This window comes from Bemisia tabaci, chromosome 6 (genome assembly GCF_918797505.1).
Source record: "Bemisia tabaci chromosome 6, PGI_BMITA_v3".
NCBI classification, from domain to species: domain Eukaryota; kingdom Metazoa; phylum Arthropoda; class Insecta; order Hemiptera; family Aleyrodidae; genus Bemisia; species Bemisia tabaci.
In genome coordinates this window covers 23,995,175-24,020,131 of record NC_092798.1, presented here as the reverse complement: position 1 = coordinate 24,020,131, position 24,957 = coordinate 23,995,175, and the positions used below count along the sequence as shown (strand labels likewise).

Genomic DNA, 24,957 nt, shown 5'->3' with positions numbered 1-24,957 from the left:
AGCACGGCAGAATAGCACGGCAGTTCTGGGAATCTTGCATCGCATTAGTATTCTATTCAGCAGGATACGTTGAATTGTTGCGCACCCAGTGGTGATTCTTGAAAGTTGGCAACAACACTTTTCCTCCACTTAAATATATGTAAAACAATCGATTCTTTGTGAGAAAGCTTGCCTCACCTAGGATCGATATTTTTAATGGATTTAAATGAAGGGAAAACATTGTCCCCCGACTTTCGAGAATCGCCACTTTGCGGACCGTTGTACGCGCGAGCGTACGATGTAGCTTTGAGAATTGGGGTTGAATAAATAGTGATCATTTAATAATTTAATTTCTTACGCTTTGCATGAGAGGATTAGAAAGTGTTTGTACCGCCTTGCTACTACGAGAGGAAAATGAATAGCTAGTGACCGGTTTAGTGCGGCTGTGCGTTTTGCCTTTCGGACCTTTGTTAAGGATTTCGCAAATCATTCTTTCTTGAAAGTTTAAAATACCACATTTACGACTAAGTGCAATGGGTGCCTTTAGGTGGACTCAACGTCCTTTTTTCTGTGGATGGTCAAATTTTGCTCAAGATTTTTTATTATATAATGATACAATCTAAAATATCAAATTCCGAAATTTTCCGTTGATTGAGCATTAGGCTATGCTTATTGAACAGTATATCTATTCATATGAAAAACAAGAGCGATTTAAAAAAAATGTATGTTGAAAGAACAAAGAAAACATCCAAATTGCTCAGGTGCCGTAAAATGATGAGATAAAAAAGAATCACAATGAAACATGGCGTGCACTACAGATTCTCGTGCGAGATGCAATTTCGACCGAGCTTTTAATAAATAGATGATTTCCGCCTGGAAAAAATGGAGTACATGCCCAGGAAACGCATTGGGAGAGTTAAGTGACGTAGAGAATATAATTCAGTCCCCCCTCCCCCCCCCCCCCCGTATCGCACGAAGCACGATGAGGAGAGCCGATAAATTATTTTTTTCCGACTCACCGAAAAGATGTGAGTCGAAAAGTTTTACTTGTAAACAAAAAAGTTCAGCCAAAGTTCCGTGACGACTACGGTAACCAGTATAACAAGCAAACTCAGCCAATGAAATCGATTCGATGTTTCAAGATTTCTCGACAGTGTTGCCTAGTTTTCAATATTAGAATTAAAACGAGTAGTGGGATGTGAATGGAGATGTTGCATGTGTGAGGAATTTGCGATTTGACTGTTGATTCTCATATAAAAGTTCGTGAGAAACACGATGATGCCACTGAATTTCTCTGAAATCAACTCCCAAGCTCAAAAAAAAGCTCTCAAGTTGAGGCTAAAATGGAAGAGATATCCCACGCTATCCTGAGAGTCCACTTCTACATCAAGACAAACTCTCCATGCAAAGATAGGGAGTAAATACATTGACAGGGCTGCCACCTTATTTAGGGACTCTTAAACTGAAATCACGGTAACCCTGTCAATGTATTTGCTCCCTATCTTTGCATGGAGAGTTTGTCTTGATGTAGAGGTGGACTCTCAGGATAGCGTGGGATATCCTCTCCTATTTGGCCTCAATTTGAGAGCTTTTTTGAGCTTGGGAGTTGATTTCAGAGAAAACCAGTGACACCATCGTGTTTCTCACGAACTTTAACATAAGATACAATTGTCAAATCACAAATACCTCACACATGCAACATCTCCATTCTCTAACCTATCAATGTGGAGCTAATATACACTGATAAAAATATTTGTGTTCTTGTGTTACTTTTGGTAAATATAAGAAGTGAAACACAAACCATCCTAAATTTTGTGTTGATTTAAGTACAAATTACGGTGAATTCAGCTCAGGAAACAATGGGAAGACTTGAAAACCCCAGGGTCAATCGAAGGATTGGGCTATTTTGTGTTTATTTGTACCTCCCGTATCAACCAAACTTCTGTGTTGAGTTTTCTCTCTGTGTAGAAGTGGTAACATTCAGACTCATTTGAATGGAATAAGCTAAAATTAGCCTCACTTTACTTCATGACGCCTTTTCTCTCATCATTTTTTCAATGGTGGAAATCTTACTAGTATAAGTTGAGTGACCCATTAAATACCAATAGATTTTGGTTTCCTTGGCGAATGGGAACTGCACTCAGACTCGGCTACGCGGATATTTCCCATTTGGGGATTTGCTATTTTGCCAGGGTTATCGATGGCCAAAGTCCGAAATCTCGTATCTCCATTTGCGACGTTGCAGACCTCCTGTCATGCTTTATTTTTTCTTTAGAAAACTATTGGTGGAGTTAATTTCTTGAAAACTTCTTTAATTTTTCTTCTCTATTTGCTGAATGATCTGTATGAATTGCAAGCTATATAGTTGGCTTGCCTATCTTCGAAAAAATAAAATAGGAAGAGAGATTTTAAAACTTTGCAATGGAGATATGTGGTTCCGCACTTTCGTCATCCATATGCTTGGAGCAGCCAGTGCAAAAGTGCACATCATTGATTAATATCCTAAGTGTTAAATGGAGCAGTGGCGTGGCGTGCTTTGCGATATATTGATTGATTTGCCTCTTAAACCTATGGGAAAGGATCGATAGACAGGATGCTCGCAGCGAACAACTTAATAATCGAATCTTTACCATAGCTTCAAATGAGAAATTATCGATTGTCGATTATGCACGGCACGCCACTGAAATGGAGAGGAAGAGTGCTCTTTATGACCATGTCAGCCGTCACAGGCAATTTATTGTGAGATACGTTGACATTGATTCGTTTTTTCGATTAACCGTTTTTCACCCATTTAAGTCCACTACAAATAATCGATTCTGGATGACCCACCCTGCTAAAAATTTTTCATGGAATTCCATGGTATTCCGTGCTGTTTCTCATGGAATCCCATGGTGAAGACACGGAACTCCATGGAGACTCCATGAAGACTCCATGGAGGAGGCACGGAACTCCATGGTGACTCTTTGGGTTTCCGTGGAGACTGCATGGGATTCCATGGTGGCAGCAGGAGATTCCGTGGTGGCTACATGGAATTTCAAGGGAGCGTAACGGAATAGCAGAGAACATGCATTGGAACACCGCGAAACACTAGAGACCACCACAAGAATAAACATGGTAATCTGTAAGCCTTTGATCATTGACAATCAGCAACTATTTGCTGTTTCGTTATGGATCATAGAATTAAGTTGAATTACTCACCGAAGTTCACAAGTGAGGGCCACTAAAATGTTTCATGTCATCAGTTATCACAGAATAAGTCTTCATTAGTGCACTGAAATTTCTACAACCATGGCATTCCCAAGACAATGCCCACTATTTAACGATAATTTAATAATTGTACCAGTAGGTAGCAACTACTTTCTGTACGGAGAATGTTTTCATTTAAAATATGATGAACTCAGAGATTTGCTATGGTTGACAGAGATGTAATAATAATTTGCTGCTTATACTCTGTTTAAGACAACTGAAATAACCGCAATAGTTTGTCAAAAAACAGAAAACACGCAGCTTCTTCGAACCTGTAGGTACAGCTTTAAAGTCTGTCAATTAGAGACCAAACGTCTGTGTTTTGAAAGATTAGTTTAGACACTAACTATTCAATAGGATCGCCTTTACTGAGGCTCAACCGTCATACTTCCAAATCTCCTGTGTGAAACCAACATTGAATTGTAGAAAGAACCGAATAGCGGTAATAGCAAAACCAATGAGAATTGAGTTGTATCTATCAGAATTTTTTCATTCTATTTCTACGCATGGTCAAAATAAAAATTTGAAGATCGATTACCAAGAGTCCATCGCGATACACTGCTGGCTTACTTTCAGGTTAATCAAAATTCACCAACTTCGAGGTAACATTACTTTCGTAACGAAGAAGACTCGAATTCGAGCTGATACTAATTAAATCACATAAAAAAATTAAAATTTGCATTACTGGCAGTGATAACCAACAACTCATCTTGTGTTTACAAAGTGATTAGTTCCGACTCCAAAACAAAACCTGCGTTGCAATCCTGCCGGCCTGCCCTGTTTCATGAGTTTCATGTTGAAATTGTATAAAAATAAAAATAAAAGCAAGAATAGAACGCAAATGTTAAAGCGTGTGAAGTATGAAACATTATCGGCGTTACGCATTTCAGTAATAAATGAGCGAATGAGTTTTTCTAGATCATGCAGATTTAAATAAAAAATCCTCAATTCAATTCGGCAAGTCAGGAGATGTGCCGCCCCGCCCTGCCCTGTCGGTATTTTGAGGTTAGGTTATCAACGAGGCGTGAATCGTCAGGCTCAATGAAGCTCTCGCAAACCATACAGTAATTCTCAGAAATTTATATATTTCTTGACTTCCTGCTTTCGCTACATCACGCCAAATCCGAGTTGAATGCAAGGGCCTTGAACTGAATCTAGGTAAGTCATGAATAACAATGATTAGCAATTCCTATTACTGAATGTAGGGATAGGCACCAATAGTGAACTATCAGCCACTGATCTGTAACCTCTCCATAGAATCATAGCATTACAGTTATTTCTGTATTTTGATAAACTATTCTAACATTCTTTGTTGAATAGTAGATTCGTATGTGCTCATCATTTTCTCTATCTTCTCCTTGGTCACTCCTCCGAGTCTGCACCCCAAACATGAACCGTGATCGATTATTGGTTACAGTCTCCCTTATCGTGTTTTCAGCACACGGTCAACATTCTAACTGCATTCCATTCCTAGCTGCTCATCAGCTCATGTCATTGTCCTCCTCAGGGATAATATCAGATATCTGTCAGATCATATGAGATCGCCATTTCCTATCGTTTGCCGAAACCCATATAGACTGTGAATAAAATTCACAGGTGAGAACTACTTAGGACTGAAAAAGAAACCTTAAATACAGGCCCTTCTAGATTTTTTTGCTGTGTGATGGAAACTAAAGCCCACCTCAGACAGTCTAGCTTTCCTCCACTTATACCGAGTGAAAAGTTGGATCGTTTGATACAGACATGAGAACATAGAGCTCGCTCATCGCATGTTGAAACAAATGTTTCTCTCCGATTAGCTCTGAATTCGCACCACTCAACAGGTAAATTCATGTAGTCAGGTGGCACCACTGGTGAATGGTGACTTAAACAATACTTTTGACGATTGTCTCAACGTATGATGCGTGAGCTCTGACATTTGTTTGAGAAGTTGAACGGAAACCTTGGTGTGACCTGACTTTCAAATTTTTGTTCAACCTCTCAAATGATCGTTGTGTTCTCGTGTTGTATTACACGATCCAACTTTTCATTTGACATGAGTGAAGGAAAAGTGACGTCTGAATTGAGCCTTAGCTATTACTTGGTATTTTTATTCAGAAATGTAAGTAGTGTGAGAGATATATCTGAAGTTACAGATGAGGCCTTAAACTTTTAACTCTAGAGGGCTAAAACATCACATCCTTATCAACGATGTTTCAGTGAATTATCAGATGTCCAATAATTTACTTCCTATTTTTATGGCTACCAATGCAATAATTGCTTTTACACACAATTTTACCAATGCTTTTTCACAAGTATTTTGTCCTATTACTAAAAATTATTTGGCTATCCTCAGAACTTATTTTAACTTCTCAAGAAATGTTGGTTGGCTTCACCTTGAGATTGTTTTAATTTAGTGCTGATCATTGGTTGTACTCATGGTTTTGATGCGCTGTACATTATTCATTTTTCAGAGCTTTCATAAAAACACACCGAGACATTTACCTGCCTTGTTCAGCTGCAGCAATCGCCATTTGTTTCCTATCATCTGGCAGTTCCTTTGATCTTATCGAACAGCCATTCGCAGGGAATTAGTGGCAACCTTTAAACCATCAAGATGCAATTAAGCTTCCCAGACAGAAACCAAAATCTACAGTTCATATTTCACTCTCTTGGCCTCTAATTTGGATAGTGTTGTGATAATTTTTGGTGCTGTTTTCCGTGCTTATTGTGAAATAATTTGAATATGTTTTCACATTGTCAACTGAATGAAATCTTATTTGAAACGTTGAGCGTGCAGTATGTGACGCGAAGGTACAGTGCGGTAGTTTCTCAATTGTTAAAAGAATTATTACATCTCTGTCAAGTATAGTTGGTACTATGTGTCTTCAAGTTGGTGAGTGTATCATTTTCATTTATTTTGATTACAAGGAAAACTTGTAAATCATCTAATTAAATACTAAAAAAACCAGCAACATTGAGTAGAACAGTTCTATGATGACTTAAAGAAACAACACCATGGTAACTTGATGGTGGAAACCTGCATGAGACACAGTGAGTGCTGTGGCAGGTTTCCACGGTGAGAATTTGCCGTGGAGAAATTTTCCATGGAGAAATTTTCCATGGTGACATTTTCCGTGGTGCTTTCCGTGGAGAAATTTTCCATGGAAAAATTTTCCGTGCCCAATTTTACGTGGAGAAATTTTCCATGGAAAACCAGCATGGAATTCCATGAAAAATTTTTAGCAGGGCAGTCCACCGCGATAAATATCGACTGTTTCACATGCGTTTACATAGACGGGTATCGGCACTCTTTCACAATCCGCATTGTCCGCTGACCATTAGACGAGTCGTATCGAGTTAAATGAACGAACTTGTTGGAAGAAGACGGAATGTTTCCAACATTCTCCGACGGAATTTTTTAGATTGAGAGGACCTTTTTTTAAGTTCGTCACCGCGTAATCACTTCCTCTCCTCTTCGAAAAAGCTCTCGAATCAGCAAACACTCAACAGCCCTGTCCGCGCATAAGTGGAACGCGTACAGAGCTATGAAAAGTTACGTCCTGCGAGTTTCGAAGCCTTCCTCGGTCTGTGTTTGATTTCGACTCTTCAAATTATGCGTGCTGTTAACGCCGTTTCAAGTAAATGTAAACTTACATTCAGAAGCCAGCAAAGCGTTCCACGCTTTTAGATAGCGAAATTGCCTTCAACTTTTCATTCCAACTTACGGAAAGTTATCTGCTAACTTTGCAGCATCATTGAATGATCGATTCATTATCTAATGTTTGATATTATCATAGATTTATCATTAATTTTGGATATTTCTCACACGAGGGAAGGGACCTACAAAAACCTTGCGCAATATTTTGAAAATGCACTTGCGTCATGATTGCAGTCATACAGAGTAACTGTTGTTTGTATTTTTTCATTTCTTCATTTTTAAAAAAGATTAAAAATTATATATGTTATGATTATGATGATATAGGATTATATTATAAACCATTGATTTTTATAGCATATAAAACTTTTATGGCGCCGGTCATTTTTAAGAAAAACCCAATTAATTTTAAGAAAAGTTTCATTTAAACGCAGTATTGGTCCGTAAGTAATCAGGCGCATTGTATAAAACCAACATTGTCGTTATACATTTATTTTGTCTCTTAATAGGACATGCTATGATCATCCATGCTTTGACTGATTTTATCAGATGTAACTTTCTGTTTCAGATAAAACAACAAATGAAAAATTTGTGTGCAAGAAATAAACTTCCCTGGGTGTAAAAGGTATGCTACAGTTTCATTGAGTTATTATATCATATCTCCTAATGCACCAAAGAAGTTATATTTCGGCGCGTATACGTAGTATACCGCCTTTGCGATCGTTTCGACCCCCCCCCCCTCGATACAATAACCGAGTCCCCTAGTTCCTTACCGAAAAGTGACTACCGCGAACTTCTGAGATTTTCCAAAGCGTGTAAAAAGTTTACTAATCCGTCAATAATAATGATTAAAATTTGTTTCTCATTCTGGGGCTCGCTAGTTTATGTGTAATGAATACCAAGAGTCTACGTTTCTTGGTTTTTTTTAAAAAAACCTTAGAATGGGGCGCGCTGATTTAAAATATGCATATATAAGCGGAAGCAAGCGAACTGATTCGAGGATGGCTGACCAGTTCGGCACTCCTTGAATGAGAATTTCACTCACTCCGTTTTGTTCACAACGTTGCTTTGACATATCTCCACAACACTGTTATCCTTTTCAAAAGTTGGTACTCCTTGCTCTGATAGCCGGGGCCACCAGGATAGTGGTAAGTGCAATCTGTGATGAGCCTCGAGACTCATTAGACCATTTGCTAAACGTGGCTCATACAGGAGTCCACTAAGCCCTCTCGTCCCCACGCTCCTGATCACTGCGTCGGCGTCACGAAGAACAATGGGCCTTGGGTCCCAACGCGGCCGATACCCGTACCCCAATTACTCACGCTTCATTAACCATTTCACCGTCACGCTAGGATTCATCCAATTTTCAAAAAAAATTGTTTCGCATGTATTTAGCAATTTTTTCCTTACTCTCCGTTAAAACACAAATAAAAAGAGACCTCATTCATAAAAATCGGCCGAATAGAAGAGAAGTTACAGTAATCGAAATCCGAAGAAATCAACAAAACCTCGACTCCTCGATACGAAAAATAAAATGAAGGGGAAAAAAAGAAAGTATAAATTACAATTAAATATAATTGACCTCAAAATTTGACAAACAATTCATTTATATACCTAACGCTGAAAAAACTGGGAGAAATTACAAAAAATTTGCCTCTTGCAAGGGGCTTCTTTGTAAGAATTTTGACCTGAAGACAACGGTCGAATAACAGCAGTACTCCATACAATACACGGTGTGCCTGAACGAGTTAAACATTTTTCATACGTCCAAATCGAAAAATCTTTATATTTTTAACTACAATGTTTCTTGAATCGTTTAAGCAAAAAAAAAAAAAAAAAAAAAATTCCGTCGAGATTCTGGAACGCAAAGGCGCTTTAAAAGTATTCTGGGGCTATAATAGCTAAATCACCGGTAGTAAATTCGTTATATTATTAAAAAGAAATTGACTCCATAGTTTAATTCCTTAGTTTCTTGAATACGATTATTTTAAGCACTTAAACATTTATACCACCAATTTTAGCCATGGGGTGATTTCCTGAGAGCCGATAATATCACGAATTTCTCATAGAACCCCTCAACAGTGGCTTGCTTTTTTGGCAGCCGATTCGGCCATCGAACCGGAGTTTAAATGGAAGCTGATAATAACCCAAAGCTCTGAGAAAAATTTTGAGATGAGTATAAGAACGGTTTGGTGTAAGTAGCGAGGAGAGGCGGGCAAAGCGGCTAAAATCCTATCTAATTTTTACAGTTTTTCTGTTGAATTAATGTTGCCGCGGGCTTCTGACTGTCCACACATAGTTCTGTTCAGCATATCGATACATAAGTATTTACATTTTACATACGTAGAATCTAATTTTCACGTCGGGGAGTTGACATATTTTGATTTTTTCGATTTTATACGGAAAATTGATGGTTTTTCGGGATTGAAATTATTATTGTTTCATGAAAAATAAATGCACCCAAAATGACTATAGCATATTGATTCTTACACATTTGCACTCACAAAATTGGTTGGTAAATTCAACGAGTGGGTGCATCGACCTGGTATATCAAGTTTCTGCAATTTTTTACGGCAAATCAGTAGATTTTCGGGATGTAGATTGCTTACTTTCAATTCATGAATGAATAAAGCAACGACATGGTTGAACTTCTTTGCATGGAAAGACGTTTAAAATAACAAAATCAAGACGTATTTAATGCAATTGCATTTATATCGAGTCAATTTCTTTTCAATAATATAACGGGATTTTTACTACCGGTGATTTGGGTATTTTAGCCCCAAAATACCTTTAAATCGACTTTATCTTCTAGGAGTTCGACAGAATTTTTCCTTTCTTCGCTTAAATTATTCCGTAGCACTTTTCTTCAAGAATCTGATAAGATTTTGCTTGAGGCAGATCAAAAAACTTAAATTCGATCGAATAGCTTTCTACTTTCACAATACACGGTCTCGTCAAGGTGCGTCTTTGACCTCGCAGTGTTGGATCGTGAATTCTCTTTTTATGCTGTTTGCCTATTTTGAAATCTCTGTAAATGAAAACTAAAGGGGTTGATATGTGCGAGTTAATGACGCGCCTTATCAACACATTGTGTTGGAGTTCACTGCTTGTTTTTTTTTGCAAAAACAGAGGTAACACATTCTTTGGCCAAGCAGTAACTTTACGATTTTTCTTTATTGAAGCAGCAATGATTTTTTTATTTCATATTCTGCCGATTTACTTACTTGCCAAATTTTAAGATTTTTTCCCTTCTCTTCTTCTTTTAACTCGAACTTTTAACCTACTCTCTCTTCTTTTTATCTCAATACTTTCCTTAGGATGACTTTTAATATATAATACAATAAAACATGAATTTATTAAGCTCCTTTACCATGATTACCGCTACAAACTGCATGAAATTATACTTCTAAAGCACGGATTTTTTTTTCATCTCCCTTGTGCAGTTCATTACATTTTTATATTTGTAACCTCGATGCTTTATTAAAAGCATTCCGCGCTGTGTACTTAGTTTCAGTGGTGACCAGAAAAACGCTCCAAATGAAAACCGAAAACTCAATCATCCTCCCTTTTGTGGAGTGCAATCTCAATTATCATGTTTCAGAAGTCAGAGATCAAAGCAGCACTTCCGTCGAATGATGATTTTAAGTGCTTTGTTCCTCGTTGTTTCCTGCTCCACTGAATACGCGAGCGGCTCCATTTTTATTATCACGGTTTTCCTCTGCATATTTTAAATCATGATTAATAAGTGCGGGAACGATTTTCCTCTCATATTTCCCGGAGATCTCCCCTCTTGTGGCCATCGATAGGCCCAACCACCTCCTGGGAATATTAGATAGACGTTATAATGCGAAAATATGAAAACAGCGGGCATATCTGGAAATTATTATACGGAAACAGCCGAATCCTCATAGAAAATGATCCGATCCTGCAGTAATGAGAAGGTTATATTAGGGCTTTTATCAAAGAAACATGATTGGACGAATTTCGGTCAAACAGAACTATGTGCATTATGACATGAGCCCTGTCATGCATGTATTCTTATGGGTCTCAGGGCTTAGTCTTGATGCACATAGCTCCGTTCAACAGAAATACGTTCACTTATGATGATAACCTGACCATACGTAAGCGCATTTGTCTGCGATGAATTGATCACTGATGTCTAGGATGGAACACAGTTTAACCTAACTCTGTTCAGAACATAACACCTTTGCCACATCAAACTGGATCGAAAGGAATGACAAATTTGACTAAGTTCCTTACGAAATAAGGTGGCGTAGATTATCAGTAAACATTTTTAAGGGTAGGTCTTAATTTGACTGCGTCAAACAAAAAGGGACCAAACTATATTAGCTACTGTTTTTAATTGGAAATACTACAATGTTTTACTTGAAAACAGCTGTGCGTAATTTTGTGAAAATTCCCGCGCATTTTCTGAATATTACGAAGCAAGTTCCTTAAAATTTAAAAGGTATCCGCACAAACTTTCTCTAGTAAAAATTGAATTGCCCAGTTAAACTTGGCAAAAGCTGTTGTGACTTGGTTCCTTTCTGCTAGACGCAGTCCAATTATTGATCTCACAGAATATATTCCGGGTCTGAGAGTCCAGATTCAAGAACTGTAATACCGGTTACTGGACTTGGAACAAAAGTGACATGCCTTTGCAAGTCTAGAAGTGCGGGTCACTTCGGTATGATCTTAAAGGAAAGCATTGTTGGAAACTGAAATTAATAACTAGTAATTTCTGACATCTATGCAGATCCACATTAACTGCATGGCTTGCATTTCTCGCTTGCACATCCTCTACGCTTCTTTATTGCGTCTGATTTTTTCTCTTTCTACATGCATTTCCTTTCTCTTAATGTAGGATAGTCTGTTGTGAGATCTCAGTCCAGCGTGTCGATGTTTAATGAATAAAATCTGTTTCTCTTTCCTCCAAATTCCGAATGTTTTGTTTTTACAAACAACAATGAAGCATAGTATTGCGATGAATTTTCCCCAGAATTTTAAAGATGACGGAGGCCGGGTCTTTTCAGACTCAGTTCACGGCGAATCTGAAAGCTTGCTACAGTGTAATATTTAATACGGGCAATCTTCGGCGTAACACCTCGACGAGAGCCGTGGCGGTGAAATATGGCAGGATAAGCGCTCGCATCCTCATTTTGCGTGCCGGAGCTCCATCGGTGGCAAGTTTGAAGCTCCGAGGCGTCCGAAAATCCACGCCGAACATCAAGAAACTGCACATCGGATGGGAGAGAACAGCGCCGTCCATTGTCGTCGCAATTCATTACCCGTCTCAAGCTGCAGGGCACGTAGACCCATTAAGATTGATTGCAAAGTTATGATTTTCAGCTATCGATTTACATCGCAATTTTGCCAAACTTCGCGTTACCATCCAGGGTGCGCTGGCGAGATAATCGCGTCAAGTTTGAGAGAGACGTGAAATTTATCGGAGTCCCGGGATCGACGGGAAATAGTCTTTGAATTATTTCTTAATTGGATTAAGGTGATTCGATGGACGCCATATTTTGTCTCAGAACGGCATGCGATATATCGCATCAATTGGTTCCATTTTCTCAGCTTCCCGTCATTTTCCTCCAATTTTGAGATCGAAATACTGTTGTCAGGAGACTAAAGCACTCACTTACCAATTTTAACAAAGAAATTCAACGTAAATAAAGGCGTCGTTTTTTTTAGAGAGAAAATATCTCATTCGATACTGATATCGAAACTGCACTCAAATGCGATATTTTCTCTCTCAAAAAAAAACACTCCTTTATTACGTTGAATTTCTTTGTTAAAATTAGTAAGTGAGTGCTTTAGTCTCCTGACAACAGAATTGCAATCTCAAAATTGGAGAAAAATGACGAGTAGCTGAAGAAAAGGAACCAATTGATCGCATGGCGTTCTGACACAAAATATGGCGTCCATCGAATCACCTCAATCTACCCATAAGAAGTGCTTCGGACTTCAAATGTTTCCTTCAATAGGCATTTGTGAACTATAAGCCTTGAAAAGAGATGAAAGATAAAATTGTTTGCTGTAGACTGTGAATGGACCTCTTGCAAACTTCAGCTGGAGCAATAAGATCTATTTCTTATAGAATATGACTAAAAAATGACAATTAGTGCATCGGAAAAGACTTAAATACACTCCTTGATACTTCAACGCAATTTGAAGCAAGTTTGGATTTCCTCTCTCCTGTTTCACCATATCGAACGAGTGAGAGTGATAGAAGTTTCATGATGTACCAATCGGACGTATTTCTGCCAAACGGAACTATGTGCATTATGACGTGAGCCCTGTTATGCATATACTCTTATGGGTCCCAGAACTCATGTCTTAATACATATGGTTTGGTAGAAATACGTCCAATTGAATCCAGGAAAATTCTCAAAGGCATGATACCAAAATTTGGTGAGTGCAAAGTTCGGATATTATAAGATTTAGAGCGTACGGCCAACTTGGCTTAAGCTTTAGTGTGACGCGAGATGATGGCGACGGAAAAGCCCGCGGTCACTGGCTAGAAAACATTTTTCATGCTCCGGTATAATGCCGGAGTAGTCGAGGGGCATAAATGAAATTCGAGGGGGCATAAATTAAATGAAGAAAAAAGGGAGTGATGTTAGCGCGGAGATGAAACGGAGGATTTCAGGGATGAATCGGATTGTGCTGAATAAATGGGTCAAAGTTAAAGTTGAAACTTGTCGTGTTTTGAGATCAAAGTCATTGAATCAAGAGAAGACGAGGTCACGTGTGGTTGAGGATTAACGACGGGGGAGGCGCGGGAAGAGCGCGCGGGGTTGTCAAATCGAACGAGATTATCTCGTTTTTCTCAGTGTGAGGGATGGATTTTTTTGCACTGCTAGACAGCGGTGGAGATGAACCGTGCATAAGTGCCCTGAAATACGGACGGAGCCTGAATGAGCCGAAGACACAAAAGCTCACCCTGCCGCGAAATATTAGCGCACGGCAAAACGGAGACACTCGGCGCAGTGGATTAATTTGTTCCCTCTTAATTATCACTGTTTATTTTGGACGTGAGGAATAAAACTACATTTCTTCACTTATTATGTTTCTCACGAACTATTTTTTCTTCTTTTTTTTTCCTGTTGATTTATGGCTTCGTGTCTAGCACCCGCAGCCAACTTTAGACAATCCATCCGTAGACATCGTGGGATCTCCATGCTCCAGGCTTTTCCAATTTTCAGGGATTAGGGCCGAGAAGATTCTGTTTCAGCAGATCAACTCGTCAATTCCCTGAAAATTAGACGCCGCCACCGGGATTCGAACCCGGGAACTATTGACCTAAAGTCAGACGCGCTGACCACTAGGCCAACCTGGCCGGCAACTAAATTTCATGGGGCCTAGAAAGGTTTACGTGTGGATCCCTTTAGTTAGACGTCGGAGAGAGCGTACAGCTATTAGGTGGATAAATTGGACCGCGTTAAGCAGAAAGGAACCAAGCCACATCAGCTATTGCCAAATTTAATTGAGCAATTTAATTTTTCACATGAAAACGGTTGCGTAAGTTTTTTTTGCAAATAGTGGATTTTATGCATAGTACAGGGCATGTTCCTTAAAATTTTCAAAAAACAATCTGCACGAAGGTTCTCGTGTAAAAAATTAAAAATACTCAGTTAAATTTGGCAATAGCTGATGTGGCTTGGTTCCTTTCTACTTAATGCGGTCTAATATTGTCGTTTTCCCACATGCACCTACACTATCAAACAAAGAATGCGTTCGTTTAGTCATGCTCGCATTTACCCCATCATCGATTTCCGCCAAGCTCCGCGATACTTCAATAAAACGAAATACTGCCTCCATTTAGGAAAAAATACATTCAAAATGACGTAAAATATTTGTTTTTCACTCATTGATGCGCTTCAAGTTTGCAACTTCCTTTCAGTTGGTCGAGAGAAATCATGACTACCACTCCCTAACTTTAAACTTGGTTATTTGCGATTTCCGCCGGTCTCTATTGTTTCCTCCTCCATCCCATTCAGCAAGGTTGTCAAATCATCGCGATAATGTCTATTTTTCGCACGGAATCGGCCGAAACATACACAAAACTGCAAACGAAAGCAAAATGGGAAATCGATAATAATATCAGATCTTAATTGAATAAGAGTCCCCTTATACTGAGAGTCAAGACAACACCCCCTCATGGAGTCACAAACGAGAATAAAGATTACACAAATTGAACAGTTTTCGTAATCTTTCATCGGCCCATTCTCAAATCCCTTTCTCCGTTTCTTCTCTCATTCCGTTAGTTCCTTGCCGAACCCGTAATTCCCTGGTCCATTCCAGATTATAATCTTTGCAATCGGTGAAAATGTAATCTTTATTCCCGTTTGTGACGTTGTGAAGGCCTAAAATACGGGAACCAATCAGAAATGGATTCACATTGTCTTGACTCTCAGTTAAAGGGACTCTAGATTGAATCAGAAGGATGTAAGATTTTGCACATACATGCACCTTACTCAGGAAGTCCCAGGTAATTTTTCTATCTGACTATCTTTGGCTTGAGATTGGTTCGAAAGGCAAAGAAGAAATTATGCTTGGCCAGTCGAAAAACTGACGGCCGGCGCACAGAGGATAGAATCAATCAAAGAGGTCGGACATTTAAAGTAAAACTGCAAACTTTAATGTTTAACTCGTCGAATGTTAAATTTTAAGGGATGCTCCTAGAAGCAAATTTCACGAAAAAACCTATGGAACCACTTATAAAACATCAAAGTTATGTATGAGCAGAGTAATGAGCTTTTAAAGTTTTCAAATTTTGTCCACGTCCCCCGTTGATTCGATCCATTTTACGGCGTCTCTCGAATTCGATGGATATTGTCACAAATATATGAAGCAAAAAGTGCCAGAGTCTGCTTATCGGCAAAGTCTTAATGCAATTATTCGCGCTTAAGGGATGTCCGTGTTACAGACACACAAAATCGAAGGCGCTTTACCTGTTTCCATCGCAATGTCGGTGGCACAACGGGCTGCAACTACATGTACCCAAGAAATATTCATTTTGTATGATGCAGTAGTGTTGAACATGCAAAACGCATAACCCAGGATTCAGATGCGTTTTACTAATTGCAGCAGAGTTGCCAAATGGTGCGATATACAAAAACCTTACCGACTGAAAATGATCTCCGGATTTTATGTTCGCCTAAACTACGCGGAACGCATTAATCTACTGGTCTGCATTCTACGCCAAGAGAGGAAAATACTATCTAGACGAGCCCATTGACTTCGAATTTTTAAATTATGGCCAAAGATTTTATTTCTATCGAAGGAAACCACTTAGTGGTTGAAAGAGTTCTTTGATGGTATATACGTTTACTCCAACCTCGAACAAAAATATATTTACGGAATTATTTTGACATAAACTTTACATGATCTTATATTTCTATGATATTTTAAAACCTTACGAGAAAATTCTTTCAAAATTATTACGCACTATTATGATTCTCATTTTCAAATTCTAAGATAACTACGTTTATGTTCATTGTGATTAAGATAGAAGGTGAACCAATCAGTTATGTGCTTTTTCTTGGGGGTTTTTTTCGTAGCTCTTGGCACCGCTGTACCGTAGCTTAAGTTATTCAAGCCTCATAAATAACAGACGTGAGAGATTTGTAGGAAATGTGTTGAAACCTTGTAATTTAAGCAATAAACGATGATGTAGAAATATCGTCAAAAGGAAAATCGTTTAATATATGCATCGGACCCTGAGGAAAATTGATCAGACCACAATCATAGGCCGCTCTCAGCATAATTCCTTAGCTTCAATTTCAAAACTTTAGTTTTACAACTTTTACTTTAAGCATGTAGTAAATACTCTAAATCTGAACCGATCACGAAAGTCATTTTAACTACTAGTCAGGTTCCCTAATTGTCTCTCATTTCTTCATTATTTACGAAAAAACGAGGCAACATTCCCTATGACATTTTGTAAATGTATTCTTTATCGTCTAGTGAACATTCACAAACATTTTAGAAGCTCAGAAAAAAAAAAAAAATTAAAAAAAAAAGAAAAAACGGAAATTAGGGTCACGTAAACTTTGGTTCAGGTTGATATTGGTCAAATCCATTCAGTTCACCATACCTTTTACACATATATGGACCGAGTTAAACAGAAAGGAACCAAGCTGCATCGGGATTGGACCGAGAAAAAGAGGTTTAAAGTTTTGCTCCTGCATAAGACTCAATGTAAAAGATGAACTTCAAGTTCAATTTCTGCAAAACTTGTCCTAACAAAAACTTTAAATTTTTGGCGATAGATAGTAGAGAAGTGGCCGAGTTCAAAACCACTAATAACTCAATTTTTTCCAGAATGTGGGTTGGTTCCTTTCTGCTTAACTCAGTCCATATATTCCTTGTTGAGGTTATACGCTTGTTTAAACTTAAACAAGCCAAACGAACGTACTCTGACATTTTGCGAAACCAATGTGCTTCATTAATATTACAAGAGCCGAGCTGAATTTTCATTTTCCTCCCACTGTATGCCCCCAGGTGTGCCAGTCATGAAGCTGAGTGTGTCGGCGTTCCGGGCGCATACAAATGCGACCAAGAAAATTTTAAGCTCGTATCAAACGACTTTGAACTATGGCGCAACCGGAAGTGCTCACTCTGCCACCAAATCACGACCTAGGTCTCCACTTCCGGTAAGTAGATATGATATGGATAAAAAAATGTACGTCAACAATGCTGCCGTGATAGCGAAGAGAGCAGTAAGTGTCATTTTTTCGAAATCAAGTCTCCTTCAAAATTCGTCTAATCCCTTTTAGATGAAATCACTGAAATAGCTAAAACGGCAAAATTCATCTTAATTGTATAAGAACGAGACATACGAGAAAGCCGTAAGTCCGCAAACAATGACGTACTTTCAGGCAAGACAGCAGTAAGTGGTATTATTCCTCCGGAGAGCCAATGAAAACAGAGCTGTCAAGTAAAAGGTCGCCATTCTTTAACCTGAAAATGTTTTTGTTGTGTGTCCAAAACGCAACCAAGAATGCGTGCAGAAGATAGTACCTACGGCTGGCTTGCCTAACAATAGCCCAGTATAAAAATGATAAATACGCTCTTTATGTACCTGAAATAAAATCAGTCGATTTTTAATCGTCCAAACGATTGCTAGGAGTATTTCAGACGATTAGTGACAATTTGACAAAGAACGGAGGTTTCTTTCAATACAATTTTCCGGTCAGAAGCTTCTGAGCCCGTTTTCTCAAAGGTTCATTTTTGCTCTTACCGCTCTTTTCACTATATCACGGCAGAGTATAAGTGAGCATGTATTTATGTAGATGAGTTTTGATCGTCGTGCTAAAACGAACATAAGAGAAGAAACCATGGCATGCACTGACGTCACAGGCCGCATATTTTGAAGGTCCATATTTCCGTTAATATTGGATGTGAAAGCTTGGTGCTTGGACGAATTATATTATTTTTTTTCTGATTCATTAGTTGAAACCAGCAAAATACGATTCTGTGGCCAGTGCAATTAATCCATTGACAATTCCTGGATTTCATGTCATGCTTTGAAATATTTCTGAGCGTCACATCTCATGGGAGTATAAACGCCAGATATTCTTCCACAATATTTGATCGAGAAACATTTTGATTCCACTCCAAAATTACATCCTGAATGAATATGTCAAGTCAAAAAATATGATTATTTGAGTCATGTTTATTTGATCAATAGATTATCACATTATTTCTTTATTTGCTGAAGATCCACTCTAAACGGATCGTATTTCATGAAAGGGAACCAGCTTGATTAAAATATTGTAAAAATTGTGCATCATCTGTGTCCATACAAATTCTTAGAAGAGCAAATAGTTTTATTTTCTACCACAAGGTCATACATTTTGAAGCAAAACGACTGTGTAAATTTCAATACTGCTTATATATTTAATAGTTATCGAAGCAAGAAGAATTCGCACGATATTGAAAACACTTTGATCGAGCTGGTTCCTTTCTGCAACAAAATCAGATCCGATATCTTTATTTTTTCAGCCACCTTGAAAATCTCAGTTCTGATCACGAGAAACTACCGACTGAGGTGATTGGAGGTCTTTATCCGTGTAACCAAGATCGCACCCACGTGGCGACCGAGGGGAACTATAGTGGGAAAATAGGTCAGGAAGCTGACGCTGGCACTCGCAACAGCTAGCGCCATCTCTCGTCAAAATGCGGAAGTCCTGAGAAAAAGATTTCTGCCTGTATTTTCCCATTCTATTTCCGATCAAATGCTCGTTTGGAAAGGATTCTCGTGTATGTTTTCATATCCTGCGATGCCGGTACCAATTTGATTGCTCTTCAAATGCATTTTCCTCATGAGTGTTTACGTGAAAAAAATAGGAAATTTTTCGGTTTTGGCTATCAAATTCATTCAGTCTTATAATATTTTACTGGAAGTGATAAACTGTTTTGACCGAGGCATACACATACCTATTCTAAACATACTTTCATAAAATTTTTCGATAAATAAATGGATGCATTCATCCTACGACATTTTGGCCGCGTCAAAATTACAAATGTTGGAACGGGAAGCTTTCATGAAAAATAAGCAATAGTACTTCATAATTCGTTTTCGTTTGCGTGAGGAAGGAACCTTTGTACCAAAAACCTGAGCATTTAAGTGATCTTTCATATTCGTCTTGACATGGAATAAATGTCAAATCAAACGTGACGTCATGACCATTTGGACCGCGTTTAGCAGAAAAGAATCAGGCCACATCAGCTATTGTCAACTTCAAGCGGGCAATTCAGTTTTTAAAAGAGAAGGTTTGTGCAGATTCCTGTGAAAATTATGAGAAATTCGCTTCGCTTTATGCAGAAAATTCCCTAAAATTTACACAGAAATCCGCACAAGCGTTGTTATGCAAATAAGTATAAATTGCCCAATTAAATTTGGCAATAGCTGATGTGGCATGTGGCATGGTTCCTTCTGCTTAACACGGCCCATTTATTTTAGCAATTAATGAACTGTAATTGGATTGCATTTTGCAATAAGGAACCACTATCTCTGGCTCTTTCATAAAAGCACATATCTGCATAGGGAAACCAATGGCATGTATGTTGTTTCTAAAATGGGTCAAAAATAGTGGTTCCTTATTGCAAAATGTAATCCAATTATGAAAGGCATGAACGTAGTCAACGTGTAAGTTTGACAACTTAAAGGAAACAAATTGTTCTATTACTTAAATGTAACATCTCTGTATTTATTGACAAACAAATAAACTTAAATCAAAATGCTCTCAACGGAACTCCTGCATCAAATCAGTGCTCACATCACTATATTTTTAGCATCGAATCCTAAAATGGCCATACGGTTAGTCCTGGTTAGTTTGGTTTTATCTAAATATAACTGTCTCAAAAAATCGGGATTTTCTGGAAAATTGGTGCATATCGGCAAAAAAAAGATATAGCCGAATTTAGCAGCCAAAAATACAACCGGCTTCATTTACGACATGCCTAGGATTTTCTCCTGCTGTTCCGGCCAACACTTTTGGGCCAAAAACTGTTGAAATACTGTCGCTTTACTCCCCTAAAAAGGAATATTAATATTCCTTTTCCGTCGAAGCAGATGGAGACGGAGAGTCAAAATTAAAAATAAAGACCGATTTCCATCTGAAAAAGTAAACCTAAGGAAGTCATTTTAAGATTTAAAGTTAAGCAGGGTCATGACCAGAGAGCTCTCGTATGCCGTGCAGACCCTAATTAAAGGAACATATGATAAATTCTGTGCTTCAGCCGTTAAAACTCAAGCAATTACACTATTTGAAAATATCTTTAGTTGTACTCGTACGTAGTACGTTATTCACTGCACCAGAGCCGGATTAAGGGGGTGGCCACATGGGCCGCGGCCCATGGCGGCAAAATTAGGGGGCGTCAAATTTTGCAATTTTTTTAAATTAAAAAATCGGATTCAGAAAAAAATTACAATCAAGAAAAGGTGACAAAATATCTCATTTCCTGAGAGTACATTAATTTCTAATTTTGTCGTATTTCGGCGACACAAAAGACTGCGCACCTTTAATTAGTTGGGTTAAGAGAGAAACCAAACACGTAATTTGGCCTGGCGCAGAGAGAAATGATGACGAGGACTTGAGATGAAAAAGAGAAGCCCTCGGCGTAGCGCGGCGGTCGGCACGTAACACATATTAGCGCCTACAAGACTACATGAATACTTCACGCATTGCGCCAAACACAGTGTGGTCAGCGCGGCACGGCGGCGGAAGTTAAAATTCTGAAACCACATTTATGTTTGTTCTTTCTTAATTTTTAGTTCATTTCTTACAAATGAAAGGCCTTGTCCACACAGAGATAGGTTTACGGAACTGAACTTTCGTGCGAAGTTCCGTGAACTTTTGCTAGTAGTGTTGTCAGGGCTCACGCAAAAAATGTGTCCAACACGAGTGAACGCGTCGTATGCACCCTTCTCCCTCCGGCACGTTAATTTGATGGTTTTCATTGATGTTTCAAAATGAATGATAAGCGGGCTGCAAAATACAGGCAGCCCATGGGCGGCAAGTAGGTAAATCCGGCCATGCACTGTATTTATTTAAAATGTATGCTATTTTACCAGAGGGCTCCTGATTACTCCAAGGTTCAACCTGTCCAAGGGCCTCGCATCTCAGATGCAGTAGCGTGGCGTGAATTACGATGTATCGATTATTATGTCATTTAAACCTATAGTAAAAAATCGATTATTAAGGTGTTTGCTGCGAACACCCTGTCTACCGATCCTTTTCCATAGGTTTAAATGGCATAAAAATCAACACATCGCAATTCATGCCACGCCACCGCTCAGGTGTTATACGTTACGCGTCATGTTATTCTTATGATTTTATATTATAGAGTATGATTCTGCCAACCTTCAATGGAAAAAAGAGGAGGAGAAGATCTACAACGAATATGAAAATCACTAACCGCCCGGCCTCGTAATTACCTTAAGTCTAAAAGTAAACATCATTCTATTCAGTGATAGACTATTCATTACCCTCCAACTTAGAATTAAGTTATGATCCACAGAATTCTGCCGCACCAGGGAAAAACCCCCTGTGAGCCTTCCGACGTTGCCATATTCTCTTTGATAATCAACAAGATCACTGGGCAAATTCTTAATATTATTCTTTCGGGTTTTCAGACAATTTTGCTCACAATTTAATCTAAAATATCTGAAAATGTCACGGAAAACGTACATTAATTAACACAAAAATGCGTTTTTTATCCAAGGAAATTTGGCAACTCTCAAATGTTCATACGATGTTTCTCCTTAGACGGCAGAAATATACCATCGCAGCGCGGTGTCATCGTTTCCCAGACGAGCGAGTAATTATAACCCAAAGTTGCAAAATTGACTCAAACAATTCAGTCATTTAACAAAATTATTTTAGTGAAAATTATGAAATTTTTTTCTGAAGGGTTCGTGATAATATCGTGTAATCAGAAGATAAATTGTTGAAAAATCTCAAAAATTTCTTGGTAAATATGAACTTTGTTAGTACACATTTCATAATGTTGAAATGTACATAGGATCTTTCGTCTGAAACACGATCGTATCTGTGATAAGCTTGAACATGAGTACACGGCATCCCTGGTTTGACACGGGTAGGGGGGTTCGTATTCATTTGTCAGATGTCAGTGAGACTTTGCGGCGCGGTGTGGGGCTGTGCGGTCACGTATGAGGTATGACAAATGGTCAGCAGACGGCCCGGAATCTTAGTTGTCAGATTGTGCAAGAAAATATGGACACTTCACATAGGTTTGAATAGGGAAAGTGCCGATTGTTCAGTACCATCTGGCAACTATGACCGGGATCAGGCTCGAGGAAAATGAAGCCGTGTTTGGTCAATTCCGACGTGTAAAGGAAAAAGGTCGTATGAGCATTCGCATGTTACCATATTTTCTCTTGATGAAGTATCTATTTTTAAAAAAGTTTTGAATATTTTACTTAAAATTTCCTGAGATTTTAGATTAAATTTTGAACAAAATCGTATAAAAAATGAGGAAGAAAATTGTCACAAACTTTCTCATAAATTTGTGAATTACCAAAGAAAATGTGGCTACATCTAAAGGATCATACGGCGTTTCTCCTTAGCACGACAGAGTTTAATTGCCACCACACGACGACGCGCGATTTTCGGGATAGGAATTAAGTATGCCTCGATCCGCTAGAAAAGGGGGTCGAAATTGTAATTTCGGCAAAACCGTGAAAAAGCGGTCTAGGTAATTGATAGATGAATAATAATCTGTAAAATTATTTTTCCGGTGACTGGTTTCTATACATTTGTAACTTGGACTTTTCCTTGTAATTTCTGAGCCGTACAGTTTGAAGGTAGACTTCTGCGCATGCAAACGTTTCGCATGACTATGCAGATGTATTAAAAAATATCAGAGCTGTGGCGTTCATGAAATACGCAACGACGACGGTGCTCGGATTTATGACGACCCCTCCCCTCAAAACGCATCACACAGATATGAGCCCCCTTGAAAAATTGCGAACGCTCAGTTTGACTCCAACCCCTCAAATTAAGGTTCTGTGATGACTTTTGGATGAGTTTCAAATGTAGGTCTACAAATACATCGTAAAAAAATGAATCAGGCATAAAATTGAGGAAAATTCGTGTGTCCAGGAATTTTTTTTGACAGCTGGACGTATTTATGCTAAAAGGAACTATGTGCATAGGGTTTGCGTGTAAGATAGTTCCTTTTAGCATAAATACTCCAACCATCCCTAGAACTCCCAAGCCGGATCAATTGATCGACTATCTTTTCTGTATGGGGGAGTTATGATACCGGTACATAAGGGCTTCAGATACAAGTCTACAAATACATCCTGAAAAAAAGAATCATACGTCAAACTGAAAAAAAGTGTCAACACAACCGAAAATATAAGAGACTTAGTTAGACCTGGTTTTTTAACTTTTCTGCCTAATTTGAGCGACTCCTGGCACGGGACACCTCATAGGCATCATAGAGCGGAGCATTGAGAGCTCACGCTTCGCGCCGATAGCGCCTTCAAATTTGGAGACGCAACACGAACATCCATCAAGTACGAATAGTTGTATCTCTGCGCCGTCATCAACTCGCGTTTTCCTGCCTCTTATTTTTGAAATTGGAGAACAGTTAAGGTAAAGTTTCTTTAAAATATGTAATAATATGTCCAATTCAATAACCATTAATGAAAAAGAAGGAAAAAAGTGTATACATATGGATCCTGTAAGCGCCATGAAGTAGGCACGTTGAAGCACTCACCGGAAAAAAGTAGTTAATTTAACATTCTGGATGAAAAAAAAGTGTGTGAGAACTTACAAAATGCTGAATTACCCACCACAGCAGTTAATTTCATATCTTGGCATTGCTCAGGTAACCACTGTAGTGGGTAATTCAGCATTTCATAAGTTGTTGCACTTTCATTAACATCCATAATATTAAATTAACTTCACTCTTCGATGTTGGTATTTTGGTGAGAGTGGAAATGTTTTACTTTTTTATTTTTTCTTGATTACCTGATCCCAAACCGGGTCAAATTGACATTCATTCACCTCTGGAAGAGATATATGGTAGATAAAGATGGGAGAGGGGGGTAAGAAAGAGCCAATGTTATCCAAAAGGTAATAAAAATTTCACAAAAATTATTCTTCGCTTTCAAAAAGGTAGAAATAACATTGATAATACTTTGAAAACGATCTAAATCAATGAGTTTAAGGACGGGTCAATTTGACATTCCTATCACCTCTGGAAGAGATATATGGTAGATAAAGATGGGAGAGGGGGGTAAGAAAGAGCCAATGTTATCCAAAAGGTGAAAATTTCACAAAAATTATTCTTCGCTTTCAAAAAGATAGAAATAACATCGATAATGCTTTGAAAACGATCGAAGTCAATGAATTTTGGGACGGGTCAATTTGGTCCGACTTGGGACGTATAAAAACAATCTGATCTACACAGACTGTGACTATCATCTATCCTATCCGAGAGAAATTTTGTTTTAATGTTATCCGGAGGGGAATATGCGCCCAAAAAAGCTTTGGCGAGCCTTCAGAATCTTTCAGAAGAACTAGCGACAAAAAAATGAGATAGCGAGAGAA

General features: G+C 38.4%; 1 protein-coding gene across 1 annotated transcript in view; it reads left to right on the top strand.

Moving 5' to 3' along the window:
* The window catches only part of Cngl (Cyclic nucleotide-gated ion channel-like), a 327,720-nt gene that overhangs the window by 96,446 nt on the left and 206,317 nt on the right, over positions 1–24,957 (top strand). The window contains exons 3-4 of the mRNA XM_072301180.1: positions 7,431–7,487; positions 17,372–17,523. Coding sequence (XP_072157281.1) covers positions 17,383–17,523 — 141 coding nt within the window. The 5' untranslated portion in view covers positions 7,431–7,487; positions 17,372–17,382. The remainder of the gene's footprint in view (positions 1–7,430; positions 7,488–17,371; positions 17,524–24,957) is intronic.